Source organism: Megalopta genalis, chromosome 4 (assembly GCF_051020955.1).
Source record: "Megalopta genalis isolate 19385.01 chromosome 4, iyMegGena1_principal, whole genome shotgun sequence".
Classification (NCBI taxonomy): domain Eukaryota; kingdom Metazoa; phylum Arthropoda; class Insecta; order Hymenoptera; family Halictidae; genus Megalopta; species Megalopta genalis.
In genome coordinates, this window is record NC_135016.1 from 12,213,862 (window position 1) to 12,237,291 (window position 23,430).

The following is a 23,430-nucleotide window of genomic DNA, read 5'->3' on the forward strand; positions in this document are numbered from 1 at the left end:
TGCGACGCGAATGGCGAGCCAAAAGCGTCGCCGGCTAAGCGCAACGAAAGAGGCTCGAACAGCTCGCAGACAACAGATCCAGCAAAATGAGCTTAACGAGGAAGCAGAAGAGATGCTGTGTAACGGATTAGCCGCTGGCTGCAGTAAGTTTCAAATAACGATGACTTTTTTTTGATACGGAAAACATGTCTCCAGGGTTTTTGCACACGATGGAGAAAAAACTATTCGACCGATCGGTTTCTCCGAGCACTTTTCGATTAGATAATGCTTAACCATCGTAGATGAACTGAACACGTTTATAAAAATATTAAGTTTTAGGCTGAGTCGATTTGTTGCACTAGAAATCGTAATTTTTTCTTAAAATCGTCGTATCTTTTCGAGTTATTACTTTCTCCGAAAATTTCTTAGTTCATCATCGATAAAACTTCATCTAGAATAATATTCGTTTTTGTAGTTGACGCAAAAATTGAATGCGCCGAGTTGTGCGCAAACGTTAAGAAACATTGTTGTTAATACAAAAATTTTGTTGCACGATAGAACTCCATTTATATGAATTAAACGGTGGACAACCAGTTCGAATAACCAGGTAGATTCGTATAATAGGAGCCCGCTAATTATTTCCACTGCTTACAATTTTTCGTAGAAATAACCAGAGTCCGCGGTGAAACAAATGAATTTAACCAAACGCTTAATTCGTTTCTCAAATGATAATATTTAAATACCAGGTGTTCGTATAATTGGAGTAGCGCTCGACGGTGGTTCGCTGAATTGGACATCGCCCGAAATTCCGCTGCAATAAACGGAGTTCCGTCGCGCTGTCGAAAAGTTGAACAAGAGCCCCGTGAAGTTTTGAGAAGTTCGGCTCGCAGCCGTCGAGACAAAAAAAATCTTTAAAGAACCACAGATGTTTCAACGGTTCGAGCCAGGTTCCTCCCTTAATCGGCCATTAAACGGCGCTGCTCGCGCGCGTCTCCTTTTCAATCTAAGAAATTAATTGAACGGTTCTCGCCGTCGATAATACTTACGGGTTCCATCGAAGCGGGTCGCGATCGTATCTAGGAAAGTATTCTGTGGGGCGAGGAGGCCCTTCCTGACCGGCATTGGGGCCGCCCCGCCGCGCTGTCAGGCGCTCCAATCTGCAAAAACCGAGAGCAAACGATCGTTGCAGATTAACACCGGTCAGCGTTGTTCGCGTTCTGTTGTTCGCGGCCCGGAACACGCGTCAAACTTACGAATTAATTACGCTCCGTCGACGCGTTTCGTGTGCACGCTCGCGCCCGTGCGCGCGCGCGCGCGGAGCTCTCTCGGGCCGGTGCCGAAATAGAAATCGCCCCGTCGCGGAGAGCGCGAGTTTCGCGCGGCCGGAAATTTATGCAACGAGAAAAAGGCGAAGTTTTTCGATAGGTAGGTCAGTGGTCCAAATGAAAATAAAGGATTGCGTGCAGCACAGCGCGCGGCGTTGCGGTGATAGATGATTACGGGCTAAGCAACGCCGCGCGGCTCGGGACTCCGCTATTTTTAGACCGGCAGCTTTTTTATTTAACACGCTCGTAAAATAATTCGAGGTAATTTCGAACGAGCGTGTATCGGCCCGCGGCGAGCCCGTCCGCGGCGGCCTGCAGAAACGCATTTACAGAAAACACACCGGTCCCGTTCAGAAGCCCCGGAAAGTCGACGATATTCATAGCTTTTCATTATTGGACAGTTCTATTGTTACACGCGTAGAGCTCAATGGTATTCTTGATTCCTGGAATTAATCCAACCGAAGTTACACTTTTCTTTCATTCAAGGTACATTCTCGGAGATAGCCGTTGCCATTATACGTTATAATTGAATGTCCTTCGGCGTCGTGGCCGCGGACGATCGCAATTTAAACGACGCCGTTGCCCCGGCTCGGCAATATTTCTGGGAACGTTATGCGCCGCGCGTTAAAACGTTATTAACCGTGTTCCTCGCGAATTGCATTGGAAAATCGATGGAAAAAAAAAGCAGAAACATTTTCGACCACCGGCGAACGGGGCGTAGAACGACCGAACGTTTCGCGACTTGATTAATCGTTCGCCCGCCCGCGGAGAAGTTCAAACGACCGTGCAAAAAAATCTTCGGGAAAAGCGAAATCGAAACCGTCGAATTCGCGGGTCCGGTCGAATCGGTGCTCGCCGAGTTACCCTCCCCGAAAATATTCGTTTTAATCCGCGGTTTCGATTCGCGCCATTACTCTCGCGTTTTTACGGCCGATTCGGCCGTGCAACGTGTTATTTCGTCCGCTCGCGAGCACGAGGCAGGCCCCCGCCGCGCGTTCCCTCTCCGATTTCGCCTGCAAGACGGACACAGAGATTCCCAGCAATGTAACAGGTGCGAGGAGAGGATGACACCGTATAGGACGTTCCGCGATGCATTCCCGTGCTCTTCCTCCGCGGAATCGTTTGTCAAACGACACCCTTCTCGCGCGTTACCGTCGGAAATACGAATCGCGAGCGGTATCGCATGAACTCCGCTCTTTCCCCGAACTTCGCTTCTGTCTCGCGCGAGTAATTCGCCAAGATTACGGCGAAACGACGCGCGTTGCAGCAACGAGCGCGGCGTCACGGACGAAACTGCTGCCGTTTCGTTTCGACGTTTCGACGTCGAGTTCGAGTGAAGATTTCCCGATAAAAACCGCGAGAAGCGTGCCCGCGAAAGCGCGACGGAAGCACACGTCCGCCAGCGATTTGATCGGTGAAACGGGGTTTCGCGGCTTTTCTAATGGGAGCGCCGACGGAGCGTGAAACGCGAGGCGATCATCGGCGGTCGATCGGCGGCTACAGACCTTCTCGAGAAAAAAGTGGTAGCTCAGTGGCTGAGCATGTTGGGCATCGTCGGGAACATTACTCCTGGCTTTATCCTGATATCCTGGATCTTGGCGCACGCAATCGTCGCACACAAAAATCGTGAAAATCGCACAACCGGTCGCGTCGACGGAGCGGAGTGGTCGGGAACGCTCGCGGTCCCGGTCCCGGTCCCAGTCCCGGTTCCGATTGCTGCGGGTGACTTCGTATTATCGCGAGGAACGCATCGGCTGCGAGGTACGAACTCGGGACACGCGGAACGCTCGCTGGTACTCGCGTAACTGACCGAGCCGAGGGGAGAGATTCTCTCTATCCTGATGGCCCGGGCTCCTGGCTGACTTGCGCTTCGCGCACCAAGGCGCAACATGTGGTAAAGCGTTGAAGGTATACGCGCGCACACCCACGCGCTCCTGTACGTGCAGCCGAGAACGGGGGTGTATGCCGATAAGAACACGGGCACAGAACTGTGTAACCTGCACACGCACGCGCGCTGATTATTCCCAAACGCGTGTGTACCGCCAGCCATGAAACAGGGTCAAGACACCGAGCCGAGGATCAAACGCGTTCTGGGGACCAGCAAAAGTCTTCGACTATATTCCGCCTACGGAACCGTCGATACTACTCCGCCCGTCCCGCCGAGCCTGAAAAAAAAACGCAGGACGTCGTCCTACGCGCGGTTACAAGCCCGCGTAATTAGGGGAGAGGACCGTTTGATCGTCCGGTGTTTGCGATCCATCGATCAGGGACGGCGAGCAAACGACGGCTCCTTCCGCCCGGCGGAAAGTGAAACGTACTCCGGCTAATAACGATCTTCCACGACTTTTTTCGAACGAGTTCTCGCGGCTCGTTGTTTCACGGGCAACGAGCGATGCAAATGCGCGCGTAATCTCGCGCGCGCGCGGCCGTTTTTCCCAACGCGCTGCTGAGACGATAATAAAAGATTATGATGGACGTTAACTCGACGACGGCTTTATGAACCAGCGCGGGGATAGGATATACCCTCGACGAACCACTTTCGAGATGCTTCGGGGACCGGCGCCGTTTCGAGGCACCGTTTTAAAATCGTCCGCAACAGCGGCACCGCATTATCATTCGCACGCGGCGGCTCTAAATTCCGGCCGCCTCGTTTCCCCGCTGGCAGCCGAAGCGAAACAGCTGGTTCCGAAAGAAACTCGCGGCGAGCGGGGATGGAAACGGACCGTAGGATAATATCGAACGTCGCGCACGTAACGCGTTACGGGACCGTTATGAAACCGCTGGATATCCAAGGATATTTGATATCCGCGGCTATCATCGAGCAGAGCTACGCAGAGCGGTTATATTGTCTCGCGTTTGCCGGCATAAAGGAATTCGTTGTACCTTTGGTACGCGAATTCTCTCGGCCAGGAATTTCACCGACGATATCCGCGCGGCGCGTTCCCGTAAGATTTTCATCCGTTTAAGCGGCTTCCGCGCGGAAACCGTGCGCGGCCGCGGCGCGCTCGCGAAAAAAAACTCGAAAAACTCGCTCGCGAGAAACGGTCTCGCGCGGAACGGTCCCGCGAGAACAGAGCCCGCCGAAACGATTTCGATCGTTTATCGGGCGGCGACCGATCGGGCCGCGGCGCGGAACATCGGGTCGGCTACGAACCGCCGCGATAAGCGGAATAATGCTGGCCCGGATGGAAATCCCGCGGAATTAGCATCGCGGTGATTTCGTGCACGGTTTCATCGACCTTTTTTCTCCTGCCGGCGCGGTGGCGGCGGACTGTCCGTGCAAGCGGACGCGCATGTATGCTGAATGAAACGTTAACTCAGGTCAGTTTCGTAGTATTGTAGAATATGGCCGCGCCGGAGGGGGTCGATGACTGTATTCGCGTGTTAGTTCCTCGTGAACAGGCCATGCAATCTGTAGGCGTTCCCGATATAGATCGCTGTAGAAAAATCTTCGTCGCCACCGTTCCCAAGATTGCGCATCGAACGATACGCGGCGACGGCTTACGACGCGAGCGTCTCGCCGCGACGCAACGCGGGCGTCGTCGCGACGTCGACGACGCGGCAACGCGAGGGTTCCTCCTTGATGAAAAACCACGGCGTACCCTCGAAATGGATGTTCTCTGTTCGGGCCTTTATCCACCGGGAGTCTTTCCGAGCCCGCGGCCATGTTCCATCCCGATAAAGCGATATCCTCGAGGAAATTCATGGGGTTTCGTCGGGACGTGGGAAAATTAGATCCGCGCGCGGTCCGGGAGAATGCAATTCGAGGAGAATCTGGGATCCGCGAAGGAGAAGCCAGCGAACGCGGGGCGAACCGAGCCGACGAATTCTTCTCGGTCGTCGTCGTCGTCGTCCTCGTCGTCGGCTCCCCCTCGAGGTAATCAGTAGCTTTTAACCGAGGTGAAAAAGCGAGATTCTTTAAGCGCGACGCACGCGAAAGGCAGATCCGACTCCGCCGGCCTATTTTTCAAGCACGAATCAAGCGGCCGCGGGAATGCGCTCGGCGGAGCAGATTGCGCCCACACGTAATATCAGACGCTTTTGTCGGTCGCCACCCATTTTCCGGAAAAGATCCGAACTCATCGATCGGCCGCAACGGGTGCTCGCTCGGTCAAAGTCCATTCGGATTTCTTCTCCTCTTTGTCTCTTTCATTTTCTCGGTCGCCGGCCTCGGAGCGGCTCCACGGCCCGCGATCTATTGTCCCGGAATCGCTTTTCCCCGATATTCGCTACATTTCCAGGGCTCGCCGCGCGCAAAAAAAAACAGACGGGCCTCGCGTGCGCGCGGCGTTGCATACGAGTTTACGCGGCCCTTCGATTCGCAATTTTCCCCATGTTTTATTCATCGCGGAGCGATTCTCGTGTCGCGAGAGGCTCGCACGAGGGAGAGGCCAGAAACGCATCGGCGAGATGACGACGACGACGACGACGACGGCGGCGGCGGCGGCGGCGGCGGGCTACGGTAACAATAATCGATAAAAAAAAAGTGTCTGTGCTGCACGAAAATTGTCAGTGTCAGTGGGTTATCCGGGCAGCACGGCGTACAGACGGCGCGTGGTCACGAAGCAGGGTCCATATAATCGATACTCCACTACTTCGAGTACCTGACTCGGTCCGTAGGGAGGGACGGAGGAAAGGAGATGGATTCAGATAAAAAAAAGAGGTAGAAAGATACTGACGGAGGGTACCCTCCGCGTTTACCCTCCCGTTTCGTAGCCGGCTCGGATCTCTCGGGCTCTCTCTCTCTCCCTCTCTCTCTCGGACTCTCCCCTCATCCCCCAAGGAATGCCGGAATAATAAGAAGCCGTTCGCACGAGCGACGCGAACATTAACGAGTCCGTTTCTTTGGAAACTTTTCCCCGGCGCGGCGGTTCTGCTCGATTTTTCTCTTTTACACGGAAAAAAAGAAACAACCTCACCTCCGTAACCTTCCGCGGGATACATATTTATACCCTCCCCGTAAACGCACACTCCCGCGATGCGTGAAACATAGTTTTCCCACCGAGAGCACACGAGACGCGTCGGATACGTGCCGTGCACACATCGTGGACACAGCACCGCGCGCGCTGTATTAGCTACGAGCACGGCGAAATCGTGCTCGGCTTTTCTTGGACGTTTTGTTCCTTTTCCGCTTGTATTTCTTTAAAGTCGGCCGGCCGTGTGCGCGTGTAACTGTCCGTTTAATTAAAGCTTTTGAAACGACCCTCGAATGCTCCCGCCGAAGCTCCCCGGCCGGGGTTCTGCACGCGTCCCGAACGCGGCGGCATATGCAGTTTGTTTAAGCGGCGTTGTATTAAAAATTTATTCACGGCGTCGCGTCCGGATTCAACGGGCCCGGTGTTTTTAACCCACTGTACCGTGAAATAGGCGCGGGGAAAGCCCGATTTATGAAATGCTTATACATTATTCAGGTACATGCAAAGCGCGCGCGGATTTGGTGTTCGATGGGGAGAAAGATTCTTCATCGGCTGGTAAAATGTAAACGATTTGCAAACGCGTGTTTGCCGGCTGTTTTTCGCGGACTGTTTGCCGAGCGTTTCCCGGGGAAAATCGGTTCGCTCGCAGTGCTGTATCGGAATTTCCATAAATCGTATCCTTTCCTAACTAAAATTAACGCGCCCGAGGATGCGCCGACGTCTCCGGGGGGAGGGGGAGGGTTTGAGATATTCATCATTGCGCATTTCGAAACGCTTATTTTTAGCTGGAACATTGAATACGCGAACGCGTCAGCCTTTCGGCTGCACTTCTAGGTCGGACGAGAAATTGCTTTCAGGTTAAAGCTCTTCACAGACTAAAGAACTTATTACATCGTTCTGCAAACAGCGCCGGTCTTTCTAGGCAAGAATTTATCTCTCCTCCAGGCAGATACCTGTGTGGCATCTCGAGTTCCTAATAATTCTTCCGAGTGCCTCCGTCGCCGTCGCCGTCGCCGCCGCCGCGTACCCTCTTCTTCGATTCCTCCCATCGATCGCGATTCACGCGATTCGCGAATCGGATCGAAAGAACGTCTGTCGGAAGTGCGATCGTCTGAAACGTTTGACGGGAGGACTTTACTCAATCGAGGAACAGTGGGTGGCACGGAAACTCGTTTATCGTGACCGGCGTTGCATTTTTGAGGCGCGATGGAACCTCGATAACTCGAACCTCGAAGAAAATTCGGCTTACAAAGCCTGTGTACGACCGTCAATTTTTCGACTTGGAAAGATAAACACAAAAAATTCTCGACTATATAGAAAGATAAATTCGAGTTCATTCGTTTCAGGCTCGCAAAGACATAAATAACCAACGATCCGTTAATTGTTGATGATCGGTTTATATCGATCGATAATATTGACTTATTTATTTATTTGATTTTATTTATTGATTTTATTTGATTTATTTATTTGATTCTATTTATTTATTTGATTTATTTATTATCGGTAATTGATACGCGTGTTGATATTTCAATATTATCTATAATCATTTGATAAAATTATTGTCAACGATGTATAGCGAAGTTAAATGTGAGGTTTCATGTGAAGTTTCTCTCCGTTAGAAGTCGGAGCTTTTCTGATTTCGAGATGTAGAAGTAAAATACATAATTTAATGCGCGTTGAATGGTTCGAGTTGCGGAAGTTTTATTTCGCGATGTAGACGTTTCACTGCTGATCGAAAAGGAATGAAGAAAATTCTCTTCTTATAGAAGTTGTAGGTTCTGCTGTATTATATTTCGAAACAATTTTTGTATACATTTATCGATAACCATTTATCGCAGCCATTTTAAATAATTACATGTGCGGGGACATCGCAGTAAAGACAAAATTCGGAAATTCAAAGTGGAACCAATTGATCTCAGAATTCATTGTGTGACATGACAAAACAAGTTTGAATTAACGTTTTGTCAAGGTTATGTATATATATATATATATATATATATATATATATATATATATATATATATATATATATATATAAATAATTTTTAACCTTGGAGAAGGCTCTGATGAAATTATTAGTAATGTTAGAGGTGGAATGTTTCATATCGGTGCTTAGATAATTATGCAGTGCTAGTATCTGCTACTTTGAAAGTTATGCAAGACTAGAGCGTTATACCTGGAATACTGGAACGTTCTGTGACCGACCCAATGCGACCGTGGCCGGACTGAAACTATCAACGATTTTTCAAACGCTTCCGACGATCTGTTAATAACAATTCATTTCCAACGAAATTTTCATCGGTATTAATTTTTCTGCAAACTTTAATATATAAAATCTCAGGAACAAAATTTTCGTTATAAATAATTGAAGTCACTTCGATTATTTTAATATTAACATATATTTTCTACTTGATAATATTACAGCTGATGCCGAGAAGAAAATTCAATCACCTATCATATTATGAACTTAACCTTATAACTTCATTTCATTCATTCCTTTATTCGCGGGAAAAACTCTTTGGCACAAAAGAATTTTATACCGGGGGAAAAAGAAAAGAAAATTTGCACGAAGAAAATGTCGCATATAGTTCAATTATTACAGGGATTGTTCATTCCCAGGGATTAATCGTTCCATTTATACAATTCTGAGATATCCATACGTTGCATAATGGTTATCAGAATAAAACGGTGCACGATTCCTGAAGTGTTTCAATGGAGCACACAAGGAGAACAATTATTGCATAATTACTGGAGCTGAAATGTGACTTCTGATTACGTTACAGTAAATTCTCTCTAATTTTCCTCGAGCTTGCAAACAAAAATAGACAACTTGGAAAGAAGAGATACGATTATTGGATATTTTATAATTGTTGATATAGAAATATATCAATATGACATTGTTGCGAATCACTCCGTTTCTCACGCGTCGCGGCATTTTATTTACAATAAAGAATATAATTTATAATACAACTCAATACAATTATATTTCAGATCTTTCAATTTGAAATGTTCGATCGTCCGTTCGACGCCCTTTGAACCCCTATCTTCTATTATTTTTTAAGGAGTTGTTCACAATAGGGCAGGTTCACATTACAGCGACTTGATTTGGACAAGTCGCCGTAACAATATATATATAAAAATAGTAACCTCGCGGTTTATTTTTATATATATATATATATAAATCTATCTATATATAATATAGAAAGAGAGAATAATATATATAAATCTATCTATATAATCTATAAAAATAAACCGCGAGGTTATTATTATATATATATTATTATATATATATATATATATATATATAAAAGTCTATCTATGTAATCTATAAAAATAAACCGCGAGGTTATTATTTGAATAGTTGCCGATTGCAAACGATTATAAAAACGAGTTGCAAGGCTCGAATAATCGCACATCTCCCCTTCCCAAATTCTGTCTACAAGCTGAAGGAAAATCGGAGCGAATTTGCTGTACCTACAAACAAACTATCAGCGATTTATCATCTATCGCGCAGCGTTCGAAGATTTGCAACTTCAAGTAAAATAACGTTAACCCTCCAGCCCATTGCGCGAGGGTTTGGAACACGCTATCGCGATGTTCCCGGTCCGGCGAATCAGTCCATCGCGATCACATTTCCGTGTCATATCGTGGCGTTCTTGGTCCGATCAAATCCATGTACATGTGTGCGCATTGACGAATGCGGTCGCGAATGCATGGATGTGTTCGCTGACCAAGACCGGACCGGAAACAGCGCGATAGCGTTTTTCGGGGGCTAAACGATCCCTCGCCGGGGTGTCTCTATCGGGTAGAAACGAGCCGGGTACGGCGGCTCGGCCAAATGGCCCGATGACGTGCAACGTCTGTTAGCGGACCTGGGCCGGGTTTCTGTCCGTGCGCTCCCCAGCGGTGCCAGGTGCGATGGCCGAACGAACGGTATAACGATGTAACGGTGTAACGACGCGAACGGCTGCCGCATTGCCGATGTCGTGCCTGCCGTAACTACGGTACGCGGGGTACGTGTACCCTCGTGCACCCACGCCGCCGACCTCTGGCTCTCTCAAGGGGTGGACGACTTATCGACCTGGTGCAAGTCAGGCCTACCACCTTTATCTCATCGGTACTCGAATCGCGAAATCTGGTACGCGAGTACTCGATCTCTCGCCGTGCCGTTTCCTCCCACGGGCTCTAGCACCACACGTCATCGTCGGTCGAAGATCGATCTCTCGGGAAGCGGCGGCGTGGCTGGTACCAGAGGAAGAACGCCGGAGACGGCCGAGGAGTTTTTCGGGTATCGAAAGATCCGGAGCATAGTCTCCGTGCATTCTACTCCGTGGCTGGTAGAGCCCGCACCCCCTCCCTCCGAACGGGGGAGTACCTTCGCAGTGTTTGACGAGAGACCCTTGTCCTTCTAGGTCGTCTCTTAGAGTGTTAGCGAATCAGGCCGCGACCCCGTCGTCGCCGTCGTAGCCGCGGACTCTCTGCGCCGGTGGTTGCGACGCGAAATTAGAACGTTGCATTCGTGAGGGTCGTCGCTGTCTCGCCCCCGTGCCCGTGCCGAGTCAGGCCATCAATAGGAATAATACGAGGAACCATGCGATGCGGCGGCTCCGGCATAGGTAGACGCGAGTGTAACGACCTTACACCCCCGCAGGTAGCGAGATCGATGGGCTCTCCGACTCCGGGCGAAAGCTCTCATCTACAGCTCCCACCGTGTGCTGTGCCGTGCTGTCGGCCGACTGTGCTCGACCGTGCTGCCTTGTGCCTATGCCTATGCATGCTTATGCCTCTGCCTACCGCCGGCTGACTGTGGCTGGCCTGTCCCACTTTTCTATCACGTTTCACCACTACCAAGCACCGAGTACTTTGGTTTTGCGCCTTACGACCGCTATTCACCGGCTCGATGGCCGAACTCTCGCAGCCTTCCACAAATACAATAGTTCCGTTTCTAGGCTGCGGTGATCGTTCGGCCAAGTCCGTGTTGCTTTAATAATAACATCGAAAATGGGAAACATGGTCGTACGGGACTTAGGGTACGACGACGGGCCAATGAAAACACGTTCGAACAGTGTGTGACTTTCTATTTTATTTCTCTCTTTCGTTTTTTTCTTTTTTTTTCTTTTCTTTTTATTTCAGCAGGAAATAATACGCTAATACTGGCTGCTCGGTGTGCACATTGATACGGCAAACACGTCACTGGGAAAACAAGTGCGTGTTTGCTTCGAAACGAGGACATGGCGTTTTAATAATCATCGAGTAGTCCGTGGAAAGGTCGGCTTATTGTAAGGATGCCTTTATTTAAATGCGTTGCGCGTGTATAATAGTACGATCGCCTAGAAAACGTCTATAAAAAGTTCTCTCTAAGAATTTCATTCTATAAAAAGGGGATCGCGCGTTTTTCCGAAATTTTTCATCTCCGCGCCGACGACGTGCAGGCTCGACCCGGATCGATCGCAAAAGAAACATAACGTAACCGAAACGACGTTGTACGCGTGAAAGTTGATTTAAAATAGCGCGCGCGGGATTTTGAAAAAATGTGGATCCGACGAACGCACCCAGCGTCGGATCGATTGATCGCGTGCAATATTCATAAATATAGAAGATAACGTTTAATGGAATAAGATCATTTACCTCTGAACAGTTAAACTAAAATGCTATTACTAGAGGCAACGTTCGGCGCTGCCTGTTAACCCCGCGAAATCCTATTCCGCTCCCTAAATAACGCAGACGTATAATTTCATCGATTTACAATGATTCGTTGCGACTGTAATTTTGTCACGCAGTCACCGATCTTCGTAGCGCTCGCGCAGATTACGGTAAATTCCCCCCGATTGTCCTTCGACTCGCGAACGTAATTTGGACAATTTTTTGTAATTGTTGACGATCGGCGACTATAAAAACGAGCCGCGAGGCTCGAACAACCGTGAGACAATCGTGTCTCCTCTTCAGAAATTGTCCATTTTTGTCTACAAGCTGAGAGACAATCGGGGAGAATTTAGAGTAACTGCTAAAAAAAATTATCACATAATTCTAAGTAAGATCCTACTATGTTTTTTCTTCTTTTTTCTCTGAATTAAAATTATCACATACGCGGGTTTCGACGTGCGGACAGAATCTACATGTCCAAGTCGAATATTAGATCGTTTTTGAACTCCGCTTTGACCGTGTCCTTCGCGGTCCCCGTCGAATTGTCGCCGTGGATCTCGTTTAACGTCTCCACGTCGACGTTCGCTTTTCGTTTCACCATGGTGCGATTATCGTTTTCTCCCTTCTTGATCTCGATGTTGGCAGTTTTCGGTTGGGCCGATTGTTTCTCTCGATTAAGTATAGGTTTCATAGTCTCGGAGGCCTCGGCGCTCTTCGCGACCGTCTTGTACTTATCTCTCTCCTCCGTCTCCGAGTTTTCGCTCTCGCTCATTCGACGATCGTGTGCGCGTTTCTTGTTCCGTAACTTCCGCTGGTTCTTCTTACGCTGGCCGAGAATACTGGAATTCGATCTGGAAAACGAAATCCATGAGACCTCTCCTCTCGGAATCCGCGTTCTATCCAGAACTGGGTAAAATAGTATCTTAAATGGAAAATAAATATTTTATTTTAGATCGTGCATGTATTTTTGTAAATAAAATATTTTATTCGCTCGAAAGATTGTACTTCTGAAAAAAAGTAAAATATTTTATCCGTTGTGTGTGTAACCCAGTTTTAAGATAATATTACGAATAGCGCGCTGGAAACATTTGTGTCAAGGTCGGTATAATTCATTTATTTAATCTATTATCGTGAAACAAAATTTTAAAACGAACAAAGTGTGTTTTCTGTGCATTATAAATGTGCATAAAAGATGCACTTTTACCACATGCGAATAGCTGCATTTAAAGAGACAATAAATTCCATTTGCAAATATTATGACTTCTGACGTTATCTCGTTTTACATTACGTTCATCGTTTTCACAATTTATTTTCAGGTTACGAACTTTTGGCAGTATTTTATGCTTTGTGTTATTGAAATAAAAAATATTTTATTTTACGTTTCTGACCACCAAAATAAAATATTTATTTTCATGCTTTAGCTTTAAATTAACAAAATAAACTGCTTTATTTTACGTTTTACATGATCAAACTTAAATATTTATTTCGTGCTAAATATTTATTTTCGTGCAAATACTGTTTCGTTTGATTCGTGGACAATCTCTATTATTTGAAATAGTATCCCAATACTATTTTAGTTCCTAAAATAGTATTTCAACTCTGGTTCTGTGCCTATGAATACAGTAAATTCTCCGGAATTTTCCTTCAGCTTGAAAACATAAATGGACAATTTTTGGAAGAAGAGATACGACTATTCGAGCTTCGCGGCTCGACAGCTATAAAAACGAGGCGCAATGTTCGAATAATCATATCTGCTATACCCAAATTGTTAATTTTTGTCTTCAAGTTAAAGAACAATTGGGGAGAATTTACTGTAATACCTGAATAATTGCCGGGACACAACGTCGTTGAATCGCACGGTCTTCTTTAGACTGGAACAGTCCGACTCGGAGTTGAATTCCTGCACCGAGTCGTAATTGCAATCTATCGACGACATCGGCATCCCGTTTTCATCGGCGCTCGACTCCGATACTGAACGCGAAAATTCGTGAGAGCGCCGCGATTTTAGAATACCTTTCGCGAATGTGCCCGCACCGCTAGAAAGACTATTACTTGACAACTCGTCCCCGCTGCTCTCTGAAACAGATCTAGCTTTTGGCTTGGCGTGCCGCCGACTCTGCCGACGTTGCGTAGACTTTGTACTCTGTTTGCTGTCCTCCCGGTTGTCCTCGTCGTCGGAATCGCATTGATTCGAGCTAATGCTAATCACGACACCGTCGTCCTCCGTCTGCACCTCGACCGTTTGATCCTTGTCCAAATCGCCATCATCCATCTCCTGCGAGCAAACACGAATAAAACAGTGTTCACAAATGCGCGGACGAGTGTTCTATAATTACTGGGAACGCGTTAACGCTTTGACTCAGATTTGAAAATTAATTTTCGCGCGTATTCTTCCTAATTTTAGAAAAGTAACTGACGGTCATATAACTTCACTTTCACATTTTAATTTAATTAAATGAGACGTTTTGAATCTATAAAATCTTGCGAGGTTGTTGGCGCGACAGTCAAAGCGTCAAATCGACCAACCCACCGTCAATTCCTTCAGCTGATTCTTAAAAGTCGTGGCAGTAGGGAAATCTTTCTCCTCCATGAACTCCTCGTCTATGCCGACATAATATCTCGCCAGATATTCCGTATTCTTCAACGCGACGGTGAACACGATGTTGTTGTCCCACGGTTCGATAACGAGGGACTCAGGCTGCACGGAATCCTTGTATATTTTTAAACAAAACGAATAGTGCTGCGGATAAAATCCTGCGCCTACGGACGTTAACGTGACGTGTATACCTAAGTTATTTTGCAAAATCCTATGGCGAATGGAATTCGGATCGACGTTCTTTACATTTACGGTGATGGCTAATTGATTATCGTATATATTACAAGTAAACGCTGGCAGTGAATACTTAATGCTAGGGTTTGTAAACGCGTCTGTGGTCTCTGTGTTACTAGTCCGTAATGCAGTGTCACCGTAACTCCCCACACGTTCACTTCCCTCCTCTATTTTCGGACTCGCGAACACTGTCTCGCATTTTTCGACCAATTCGTTGCTGGAATCGCGCGGCGGGCTCTGCTCCGAACAATCGTCGACGGAATCCACGTCGAACAGCGGTATGGGGCTCTCGTGATCGCTGTCGACACCGCTGTCTTCTCTGGCATCGGACACAGACGCCGTTGGTGGAATGACCGGCAACGTAACAACCAGCTTCTTGTACTTCGGGTCGAATTTCGCGTTTCCATTGTCCGGGTCCACCCGGTAGGGCAACGGAAGGTCCAACAAATACTTAGCAGGCTTCTCGCTCTTGATACTTAAGAAATGCTCTTGCACATCCAGCGATGCATCGGAAGCAGTTTTGAGCAAAGGCAAATCTACGTTGACGACGAGCCTCTTAGGCACCGTAGCATTCATCTTGGCGTCTCTGCTGGTAGAAAAGTCCTGCAATTCTATGTCCGACTGGTGTTTGATGGAAAACTTTGGGGTAGCGTAGTTATTGTTCGAGTCTTGGTTGGCCTCCGGTTTGTCTTGATAGTACACGGTAGGTGGAGGCACGCGCTGTGGCTTCTCGTCTAACCTCTTGGCTCGCTGCTCCCTCTTTCGATCGTAGTCCGCCATTAGCTTCTGGTAAATCTCTGGCTCCAGGTCCAACTGTTCCTTCGCAGGCTGCTCGGAGGGTTTCCTGATCACCGATGGCTGCGACACTCCTTTGTAATTCATTTTTGGAAATCTGAGATTCTTTCTGTCCAGCTTCACCTGAGGGGTCGAGAAGCAAGTAATTAAAGAGCTCGAAGGGGTCCGGAAACCGTGACGGTTTCTCCTTACCTGAAAGTTGCTCTCCACACCGTCCATGGCCGTGTTGTTGACGATCTCGCGGAACCGCGCGTTCTTCGACGCCAGATAGATCGTGTCGGGATGGAAGACCACGTCGAAGACCATGCAGCGCACATTTTTCTTGTCAAGGTCGTCCCGCGGCGGTATCAGCGTGTACGGGATGGACCATTGCAGGCCCCGGTGACCTTGCTCGTAGGAAGGCTGGCTGCTCGGCCGTGCCACGATGTCACTCTTGCCGATGTTCAGGAAACATTTCCTGTTGCCATTCACGCTGGTTTTAATGACGTAACCGGGCTCCGGGTTAACGAACGTAACGTCGACGCCCCGCTCCTTCTCCAACTGCGTGATCTCCTTCTCGTAGAGCTTCCTATTTTCCGGGTCGGTCACCTCCTCGGCGTACTCGATCAACAATTTCCGGAACTCCTCCTTCTTCAGGCACTCGGTCAACGTGTTCAGCTCTTCCTTGGTCACCTCCAAGTCTTCCCAGTCTTTTCTACGTGTTTCGTACGCGTCCATCTTACGAAATGATGTCGCGTGTTTACAAATAAACTGATAGCTTATAGGTAGAAAGATCGCGAAGCTCTTCTGTACCACGTGGATGGCTGCGCCAACTACGCCGGCCGGTCGAACGACGGTCAAACGCGGAACTTACAAACGCCAAATGGCGTGCACGCCATCTCGTCTTCTATCGAACTGTCTCGGATGCCACCCTTTCCCGGCGATTCACCGGACACCCCTAAACCGGATCGCCGCGACTAAGGTTTCCTAGGGAACGAGCCCTTCGTTCCGCGCCTGCCAGGTACGGGTGCCGCACCTGCCGAGGAGAGAGAGAGAGAGAGAGAGAGAGAGGACGACCGACGGTGCCCGGGACTCGGCGCGACAGCGCATTCGAAATTCTCGTCGCGCATAGTCGAAATGCCATTGCACCGATGCATCCGTGCTCCTTCTCGGCGAGGCTGCATCCGCGGTGCACCGAAGGTCAATAGAAATCATCGGCGGTCACGATTGGCCACGATCCCGATCCAGCTTCCTTTCACCGTGGCCGACTCGGGTCCGCGCGCGCGGCGAGCGTTTTGCATACGCCGATAGGATAATCGCGGGATCGATAAGCCCCGGGCGCTAATCAACTAATGAATGTCGGAGCGCCGGTTAAATCGGGACACCCCGTATTCCCCGAAGAAGCGGTCCCGCGCCTTAAACGCCGGACGGGAATACATAATAATTGATCGGCCTTACGGGCCGAACGAAATCCCACGGATAATTACGCTGGAAGCCGTGTGTTTCTCATACGCGAGCGGGCAAACGCGCCGATGGAAAAGCCGAGTTTCCCTTTTCGCGAATCTCACGCTCTTGGTGGGAGTTCAGGTGAAGATGTGGGGATCAAGCCGGTACCGAGTCTCTGACCCACTGACATTCTCTTCAGTTTCTTCGTAGACACAAACGCCGATAATTCGTGACTGGGAAGTCCGATGTCGGTGATCGGGATCGCTGGTCGATTATTAACGAAAGGGAAAGGACAACGGTCGCGCACCAGGATCGGCCGAAATCGCGCGTTGACATGCGTATAAACCGGAGATTTCTGACCAGCGTCGCAGTTTGCTCGACAGTTCTCTTCGTCGTCCTTAGATCGAGACAGCCCGTCGTCGAGTTCCCGAGCGATCCGAAGAATCGCGCGGATAGACGTTCCGTGGAACAACGAGAGATCGATAAAGTCCAGGTGATCCGCTTTCGTTTCGTTTATGCGAGTTTCGTTGTGACATCGGGGGGGTATTCTAGTCTGGAACACGTTCTGATTCCCTTTCATTTCGTTGAAACTAGTTCGTTGTGTCTTTTAAGGGGTACTCTAGTTTAGAACACGTTTTTTCGGTTTTTTTTAATGAAGTAACTATGCAACTTCTTGCATCGGATTTTTTTAAACGTACTTGTTACTCTTTCAACAATATTTACAAATTTTTAGAACGAGAAATAGTCAGAACTGGGGGTAGTGCAGAGCAATCGTGCATCAAAGAGCTGCCCTTATGGTTGTCGTGATTCCGACCGTTCCATTTGTCTGAGACAGAAAAACAAGAAATATTTGTAACAATAATAATGATATTTATTGAGATATATGAGGAGGAAACTTCTTTGTTACAAAAAGTTTAAGAAGATTTATAGATAATAGAACGAAAGAAAAAAGAAAGAAATATAGTGTAAAAAATGGAAAAATAAAAAGAAAAAAGAAAATATAATTCTTAATCAGGCTGCGTTTGGCTATCGCAGGAACCACGAGGGAAGACAGAAAATTGATAATTAAAAGAATGTCTCTTTAGCTTCAGTAGCCTAAAAAAGATTTTCACTTCATTGTGGCTCAGACTACAGCAACACACGTGCTGAAGGTACACGCCAAATGCGAATGAAATCGGTCAAGTAGATCTTGAGATACCATGACAATCAATACAAAACGCATAGCTTTGAGAAAAACGCGTTTAAAGTTATCTTGTGTCGTTTGCATAAAAATTCATACTTACAGCTAATCCGCCAGTCGAGTCGATCTGCATGGATCCTAATATGTTCTGGATCCCTTTTATGCCCTTTTTATACGTATATATAATAAAATAAATAAATAAATATATATATATATAATAAAATAAATAAATAAATAAATATATATATAATAAAATAAATAAATATATATTTATACATATATTTATACATATATTCTCCTGCTAAAAATTCGGCCGAACGTACAAGTTCATCGATTTCTCGAATCCAACGATATCCTCCGGTGGAAATATTTTCGAATGCGTATTCACAAAATGCCATAAAAGAAAATCAATTTATCGAAGGCTTTAAACAGTATCATTCCCTCGAGCTCCAACGTTCGAATTCGATGTAAATTCTCGCGACGCGGCGCAGCATTTTCCGAAAACAGATCGCACCGGTTCCAGTTAGCTTGGCCGCGCTTGACGCAGTGAAAGTATGACGCAGCGAAGGAGGATGTAATTGTTGGAAAGTGTTATTTTCGTACGCGGCGTCTGGAAAACCAGTCCGCCGGAAAAACCGCGGACGATGTTTTCGGAGATTTTTCCGACCGGCGGCGATCTCTGACACGATTTCTTGCGCAGACGTATCGATATGTCACGCCTTCCCTCGCGGAGCTGGGTCCTCGCCGAAGCGTGCCAAAAATGAACGCCGATATCCTGATGTTGACGCGGGTTCCCGACGCCGGTGCCGAACTGCTGGTCCTCATCCTGCAGCGTCTGCAGGGATACAACGCTTTCAAGCACATCAGATTGCCGCCGGGCGATCACAGGCTGCTCACGTCCCTGAAAGAGGTAAAGCCCGTTCGCCGGCCCGTAAGGAAAAACTCGCCCAAGTTCCATCGCCGCGCGCCGATCTCTCGGTCCGGCTGATCGAACGATACTTGCGGAATCGTTGCGGCATCGTTGCGGAATCATTACGGAATCCTTCGGACGTCGTCCTGAATAACGACGCTCTTCGAAATAGCGAAGTTAGCGCCGATTCGAACGGCGAACGTTAACGCCGCGGGCATGAATCACCCGGCTGATTCATTGATCGCATAAATCTGCGGCTAGTTTAATCACGGGGCATGGTCGTTGCACTTTGCGTTCACGTCAAACTCGGTTTTCGGTGTTGCAATCGAAGTTGCACCAGCTCCCCCGCTTTCATTAGAGCGACGGGGGAACGGGGCAGCTCCTATTTGGAGCATACCCGCCAACGATACGTTGCTACCGCGAACGACGTCGCGAGAGTCAATAAATATTAAAAGATTCAACGTATTTGGAGTACGGCGATCAATCATCCTGACGGTTCCGCCGGCCCGCATTGGCGTCCTCGGTCGCCCCGGCGAATAACGATCTCGTGCAAACGAGGCGAGCACTGGTTACACCGAGCGTTTCGCAGTCGATCGCCGAGATTAATATCGACCCTAATCCAATAACACAACCCCGTGAATTTAGCCCGGTGGGTGTAGCCTCTCAGGGATGGTTTAACCCTTAGCTGGTGCAAATTAAATATTGAAACTCGCGTAACCACTATCGACGGTCTCGGACACCGATAATGTTTGATGCGTTATCGTTGACATAACAGCGTTCAATGAAACATCAAAATCAATTGTTTTCGCGTAAACAATAGCGTATTAAAAGTATATATATCATATACTTTTCATATAATTTATATTACTTTTCATTATAATTTCAAGAAAAATTGTAAGAAAGGAATATTTTTAATACGCTATTATATATATATATAATAGCGTATATAATAGCGTATTAAAAATATTCCTTTTTACAATTTTTCTTGAAATTATAATGAAAAGTAATATAAATTATAGGAAAAGTATATTTCATATAGTATTTTCATATAATTTATATTACTTTTCATTATAATTTCAAGAAAAATTGTAAGAAAGGAATATTTTTAATACTTTTCATATAATTTATATTACTTTTCATTATAATTTCAAGAAAAATTGTAAGAAAGCAATATTTTTAATACGCTATTATATATATAATAGCGTATATAATAGCGTATTAAAAATATTCCTTTCTTACAATTTTTCTTGAAATTATAATGAAAAGTAATATAAATTATAGGAAAAGTATATTTCATATAGTATTTTCATATAATTTATATTACTTTTCATTATAATTTCAAGAAAAATTGTAAGAAAGGAATATTTTTAATACTTTTCATATAATTTATATTACTTTTCATTATAATCTCAAGAAAAATTGTAAGAAAGGAATATTTTTAATACGCTATTATATACGCTATTATATATATATATAATAGCGTATTAAAAATATTCCTTTCTTACAATTTTTCTTGAAATTTTTCTCGCAATTTTTCTTGCAATTATGAATAAGAATGGACAAGTAATTAGCAGCGATCGCACAGACCGCCGATAGCAGTCGCGGGTTAAAGATGGTGTGGTCCGCAGGAGCTGTTAGTGGAGGAGATCACGAACATAATGAGACAGGAGGCGATTCCTCTGAGTTTCGACGGGGACGTGGGATTCTTGAATTTCTCGAAATTCGGCCGACAGCCGCCGTCCTTTATCGCCCTCGTGAGAAATCCTCTGCGCGTTCGGAACTTGCTGAGGTAAACATAGCGCGCGCGGCTCCGCGGCGTTTAACGGTCCAAACAGCATCGCATATTAATCTGTTCGGTTTGCAGGTACCGTGAAAGACGAAAAGAAGCAGGACTCGCGAGCAGAGCTATTCCGACGTTCTGCGGACAAGATCCGCGATGCACGTAAGTTCTAATAAAAGCGTATAGTGTGTTTCTCCCGTTGTGCAGCCGTGAGAATGATGACGAGCGAAATCCGTTTTTAACGCCGCCGCGCGTTCGTTTATCCCTCCGTAACGTCGCGAAATGTGTGTGATTTATAGAGCGATAAACAACAAGTGGGCATTGCAGCGTGCCAAAGCAAACATAATCGAATGGTATCCGGTCGTCGGTATTCTGGATTGCATGGAGCAATCGATAAACGTACTCGAACAGAAGTTTCCATACTTTTTTCGCGGGGCTAGGCGGATTTACAGTCAGATTCGTAAGTAAACGCGATGCGAATGTCGTACACCAGGGGTGTCAAACTCGCGGCCCGAGATGAACATTTTTGATGTCAAGTGTCAGGACGTGAACAATAATTTAACTTTATATATGTGTTTATTACAATTTATTACAATTATTACAATTATTAATTTATTACAATTATTACAACAAAATAAAAATATTTGTTTCTATGAACATTGATTTTCCTTTCTTTTGCGGCCCACCTAAAGTTAAGCATTGTTTATTTGGCCCAAGTTAGCTTTCGAGTTTGACACCCCTGTCGTACACGATCGTTTCGATCATAATTTTTCTGGTCTTCGTGGTCCAGGGCCGAGAAAGAAGAGCGTTTCCGATGCGTCGTGCTCGTTAAGGTCACGAGTGAGAGATGATCTGTCGAAACACTTCGAGGATGAGATAGAATTGTATCGGTGGCTGAAGTTCCGACTTTTCAACGAGACGCTGAAGAGTGTTACGGACGCTTGACACCCGCTGATATCCATACCATAAATGGATAGTTACGAAATCGCACCAAAGATAATTTTTTATTAAATCTACTACGATAAGTTTCCATCGACCGGAACAGCGATGAAGAAGGTTTTAAATAAATAAATGAATGAATAAAGAAATAAATAAATAAATAAATAAGTAAATAAATAGATATCGCAGGATATTGCTGAGCACATTGCTTAGCACAATGACGGACTCCATCTGGGTATTTACGTCAGACTGCAACACAAAATTGCGTTGCCGGCTTCAAAAATACGATGTTTTAGCATTGAGTTAATAAAATAACGATAATCGCAATGAAAGCGTATTTGAGAAACAAATTGTGTCTCAATGCGCAAAATTTTCAATTGCAAATATTTTCATTAAAAGATTATGAGAATGTTCGCTAAAGTTGATTTTTAAAGTGATTCCTTAACACTTCCTTAACGCTATAAAACTTCCCTGTAGTATCGTTCGAAATTCATTGATTTTACAACGTGATCTCATATTTGTTCACAAACTTCAAATTGGTCTGTCATAAAGCACGATCTTCCTGCTACAATTTGAGACCGCAAAAGTTGATAAACTTGCACGCAAAGACTGAATAATCAATTTCAAACAAGACCCTTGCCCTTAAAAACTGTTCCACCACGTTCTTCAAACAGAAAGACGCGAACATTGTTGCAATCGGTAGCTTGTAAGCAATGTTTCTAGTCTCGAAATACTTCTGCAAATTGTACACATCAAGCTTGTACTACAGAATTCCATGATTATGGGCAATTATGGTGTTTTTCTTTAAAAGGAGCCTCCTCACGGGTGACGAAACCGACTCGCCGTCTAGCAGCGCATGCTGAACTAAAATTAGCGGAGAATACATGACTGTGCAGAAACATAGAATTTAGTATATCTATGACGAAGAGAAATATTCTACGTGCCTAGGAATATTCGGTAGAGTCTTCTGGATCGACGTCATGCAAGAAGTCTCGCTAGAATTCGCAGAGTAATGAAATAATTCACAAAATTTCACTGAAAACGCGGAAAAGTGAACGGTGGCGCCATCTAGCGGTGAACGCGGGAAGCTCGGAATTAGAAAGGAAATACAATTTGAAAACTAGTTGCTCCGATTCTATCGGAAATTGAAGGGCATAAAATCAAAATAAATGAAACCGTGCACTTTGAAATTTATTGGTTTAGGTTGAAAAATCTTATATCCAGATTCTGAATGATAAGGAAGCGTGACAAAAATACCCAAGAATTTTAACACTTTATTAAAAATCTGATGCACATATTCTGACATTTTACAAAAGTATTCTAGCTTACAAATAATCTCAAGCTATGCCATCGTACATTCAATTTTACAATAATTAACGCCAAACTTATAAAACGTAAAAAAATATGTGTGTTGTTTTACGAGAACGATAAGGCTGAATTTATTTAGACTTTCCGTCATTTTTTATTACAACGTAGTATTGAATTAAGAAATCTGTTCAATCATTTTCTACAAAAGAGTCTTCGTAATTTCAATAAGTTTATAATCAAAAATATGCGGTCAGTCATTCTGACCGGCACTGTTTCATCGTTGTGGATCGAATCCATTTGGACTCCGCGTATAAATGTTGTTGTTCGACTATCTAGTATCTGACAATTAATTTAAACATTCACATGTTTCATAAAGCTTTATAGAGAAGCAAACGTATCT

General features: G+C 45.9%; 3 protein-coding genes across 7 annotated transcripts in view; 1 reads left to right on the forward strand and 2 right to left on the reverse strand.

Annotated features, from left to right (window-relative positions):
* The window catches only part of Elk (Eag-like K[+] channel), a 56,181-nt gene extending 53,056 nt beyond the window's left edge, over nucleotides 1-3,125 (reverse strand). For 2 of the 3 annotated variants that reach the window (XM_033475543.2, XM_033475534.2), the window contains exons 1-2: nucleotides 2,810-3,125; nucleotides 1,026-1,136 (exon numbers count right to left, since the gene is read on the reverse strand). In XM_033475543.2, the coding sequence (XP_033331434.1) occupies nucleotides 1,026-1,101 (76 nt within the window). In that variant the 5' untranslated portion in view covers nucleotides 1,102-1,136; nucleotides 2,810-3,125. The remainder of the gene's footprint in view (nucleotides 1-1,025; nucleotides 1,137-2,809) is intronic. The other variant, XM_033475550.2, reaches the window with a different exon arrangement.
* Nucleotides 3,126-11,281: 8,156 nt separating this feature from the next.
* On the reverse strand, nucleotides 11,282-16,276 carry Nop17l (PIH1 domain-containing protein Nop17-like). Of its 3 annotated transcripts, XM_033475572.2 has the most exons (5): nucleotides 15,681-16,274; nucleotides 14,394-15,611; nucleotides 13,916-14,138; nucleotides 13,684-13,834; nucleotides 11,282-12,714 (listed from the first exon to the last, which is right to left on the reverse strand). In XM_033475572.2, exons 1-5 carry the CDS (start codon nucleotides 16,203-16,205, stop codon nucleotides 12,333-12,335), a joined length of 2,499 nt encoding a protein of 832 aa, XP_033331463.2. In that variant the 5' UTR covers nucleotides 16,206-16,274; the 3' UTR covers nucleotides 11,282-12,332. The 3 variants fall into 3 exon arrangements, with proteins under 3 accessions (XP_033331463.2, XP_033331455.2, XP_033331473.2); XM_033475564.2 differs by having other exon boundaries at nucleotides 13,684-14,138; nucleotides 15,681-16,272; XM_033475582.2 differs by lacking the exon at nucleotides 13,684-13,834 and having other exon boundaries at nucleotides 12,406-12,714; nucleotides 15,681-16,276.
* A 136-nt stretch (nucleotides 16,277-16,412) lies between these two features.
* LOC117223307 (uronyl 2-sulfotransferase) lies at nucleotides 16,413-22,142 on the forward strand. The gene is made up of 6 exons (XM_033475522.2): nucleotides 16,413-17,406; nucleotides 18,794-19,003; nucleotides 20,632-20,792; nucleotides 20,868-20,945; nucleotides 21,083-21,243; nucleotides 21,574-22,142. Exons 1-6 carry the CDS (start codon nucleotides 17,248-17,250, stop codon nucleotides 21,726-21,728), a joined length of 924 nt encoding a protein of 307 aa, XP_033331413.1. The 5' UTR covers nucleotides 16,413-17,247; the 3' UTR covers nucleotides 21,729-22,142.
* The last annotated feature ends 1,288 nt before the right edge of the window (nucleotides 22,143-23,430 follow it).

Excerpts from the sequence above, each read along its gene's own strand:
- Nop17l (XM_033475564.2), bottom strand. The coding sequence starts at position 16,205 with ATGGACGCGTACGAAACACGTAGAAAAGACTGGGAAGACTTGGAGGTG. Across the intron at positions 15,612-15,680 it reads GTGTGGAGAGCAACTTTCAG|GTGAAGCTGGACAGAAAGAA; the intron begins GTAAGGAGAAAC and ends TCGACCCCTCAG. Across the intron at positions 12,715-13,683 it reads GTGTCCCGGCAATTATTCAG|ATCGAATTCCAGTATTCTCG; the intron begins GTATTACAGTAA and ends TTCGTTTTCCAG.
- LOC117223307 (XM_033475522.2), top strand. The coding sequence starts at position 17,248 with ATGCGTATAAACCGGAGATTTCTGACCAGCGTCGCAGTTTGCTCGACA. Across the intron at positions 20,793-20,867 it reads CGCGTTCGGAACTTGCTGAG|GTACCGTGAAAGACGAAAAG; the intron begins GTAAACATAGCG and ends TTCGGTTTGCAG. Across the intron at positions 20,946-21,082 it reads GGACAAGATCCGCGATGCAC|AGCGATAAACAACAAGTGGG; the intron begins GTAAGTTCTAAT and ends TGTGATTTATAG.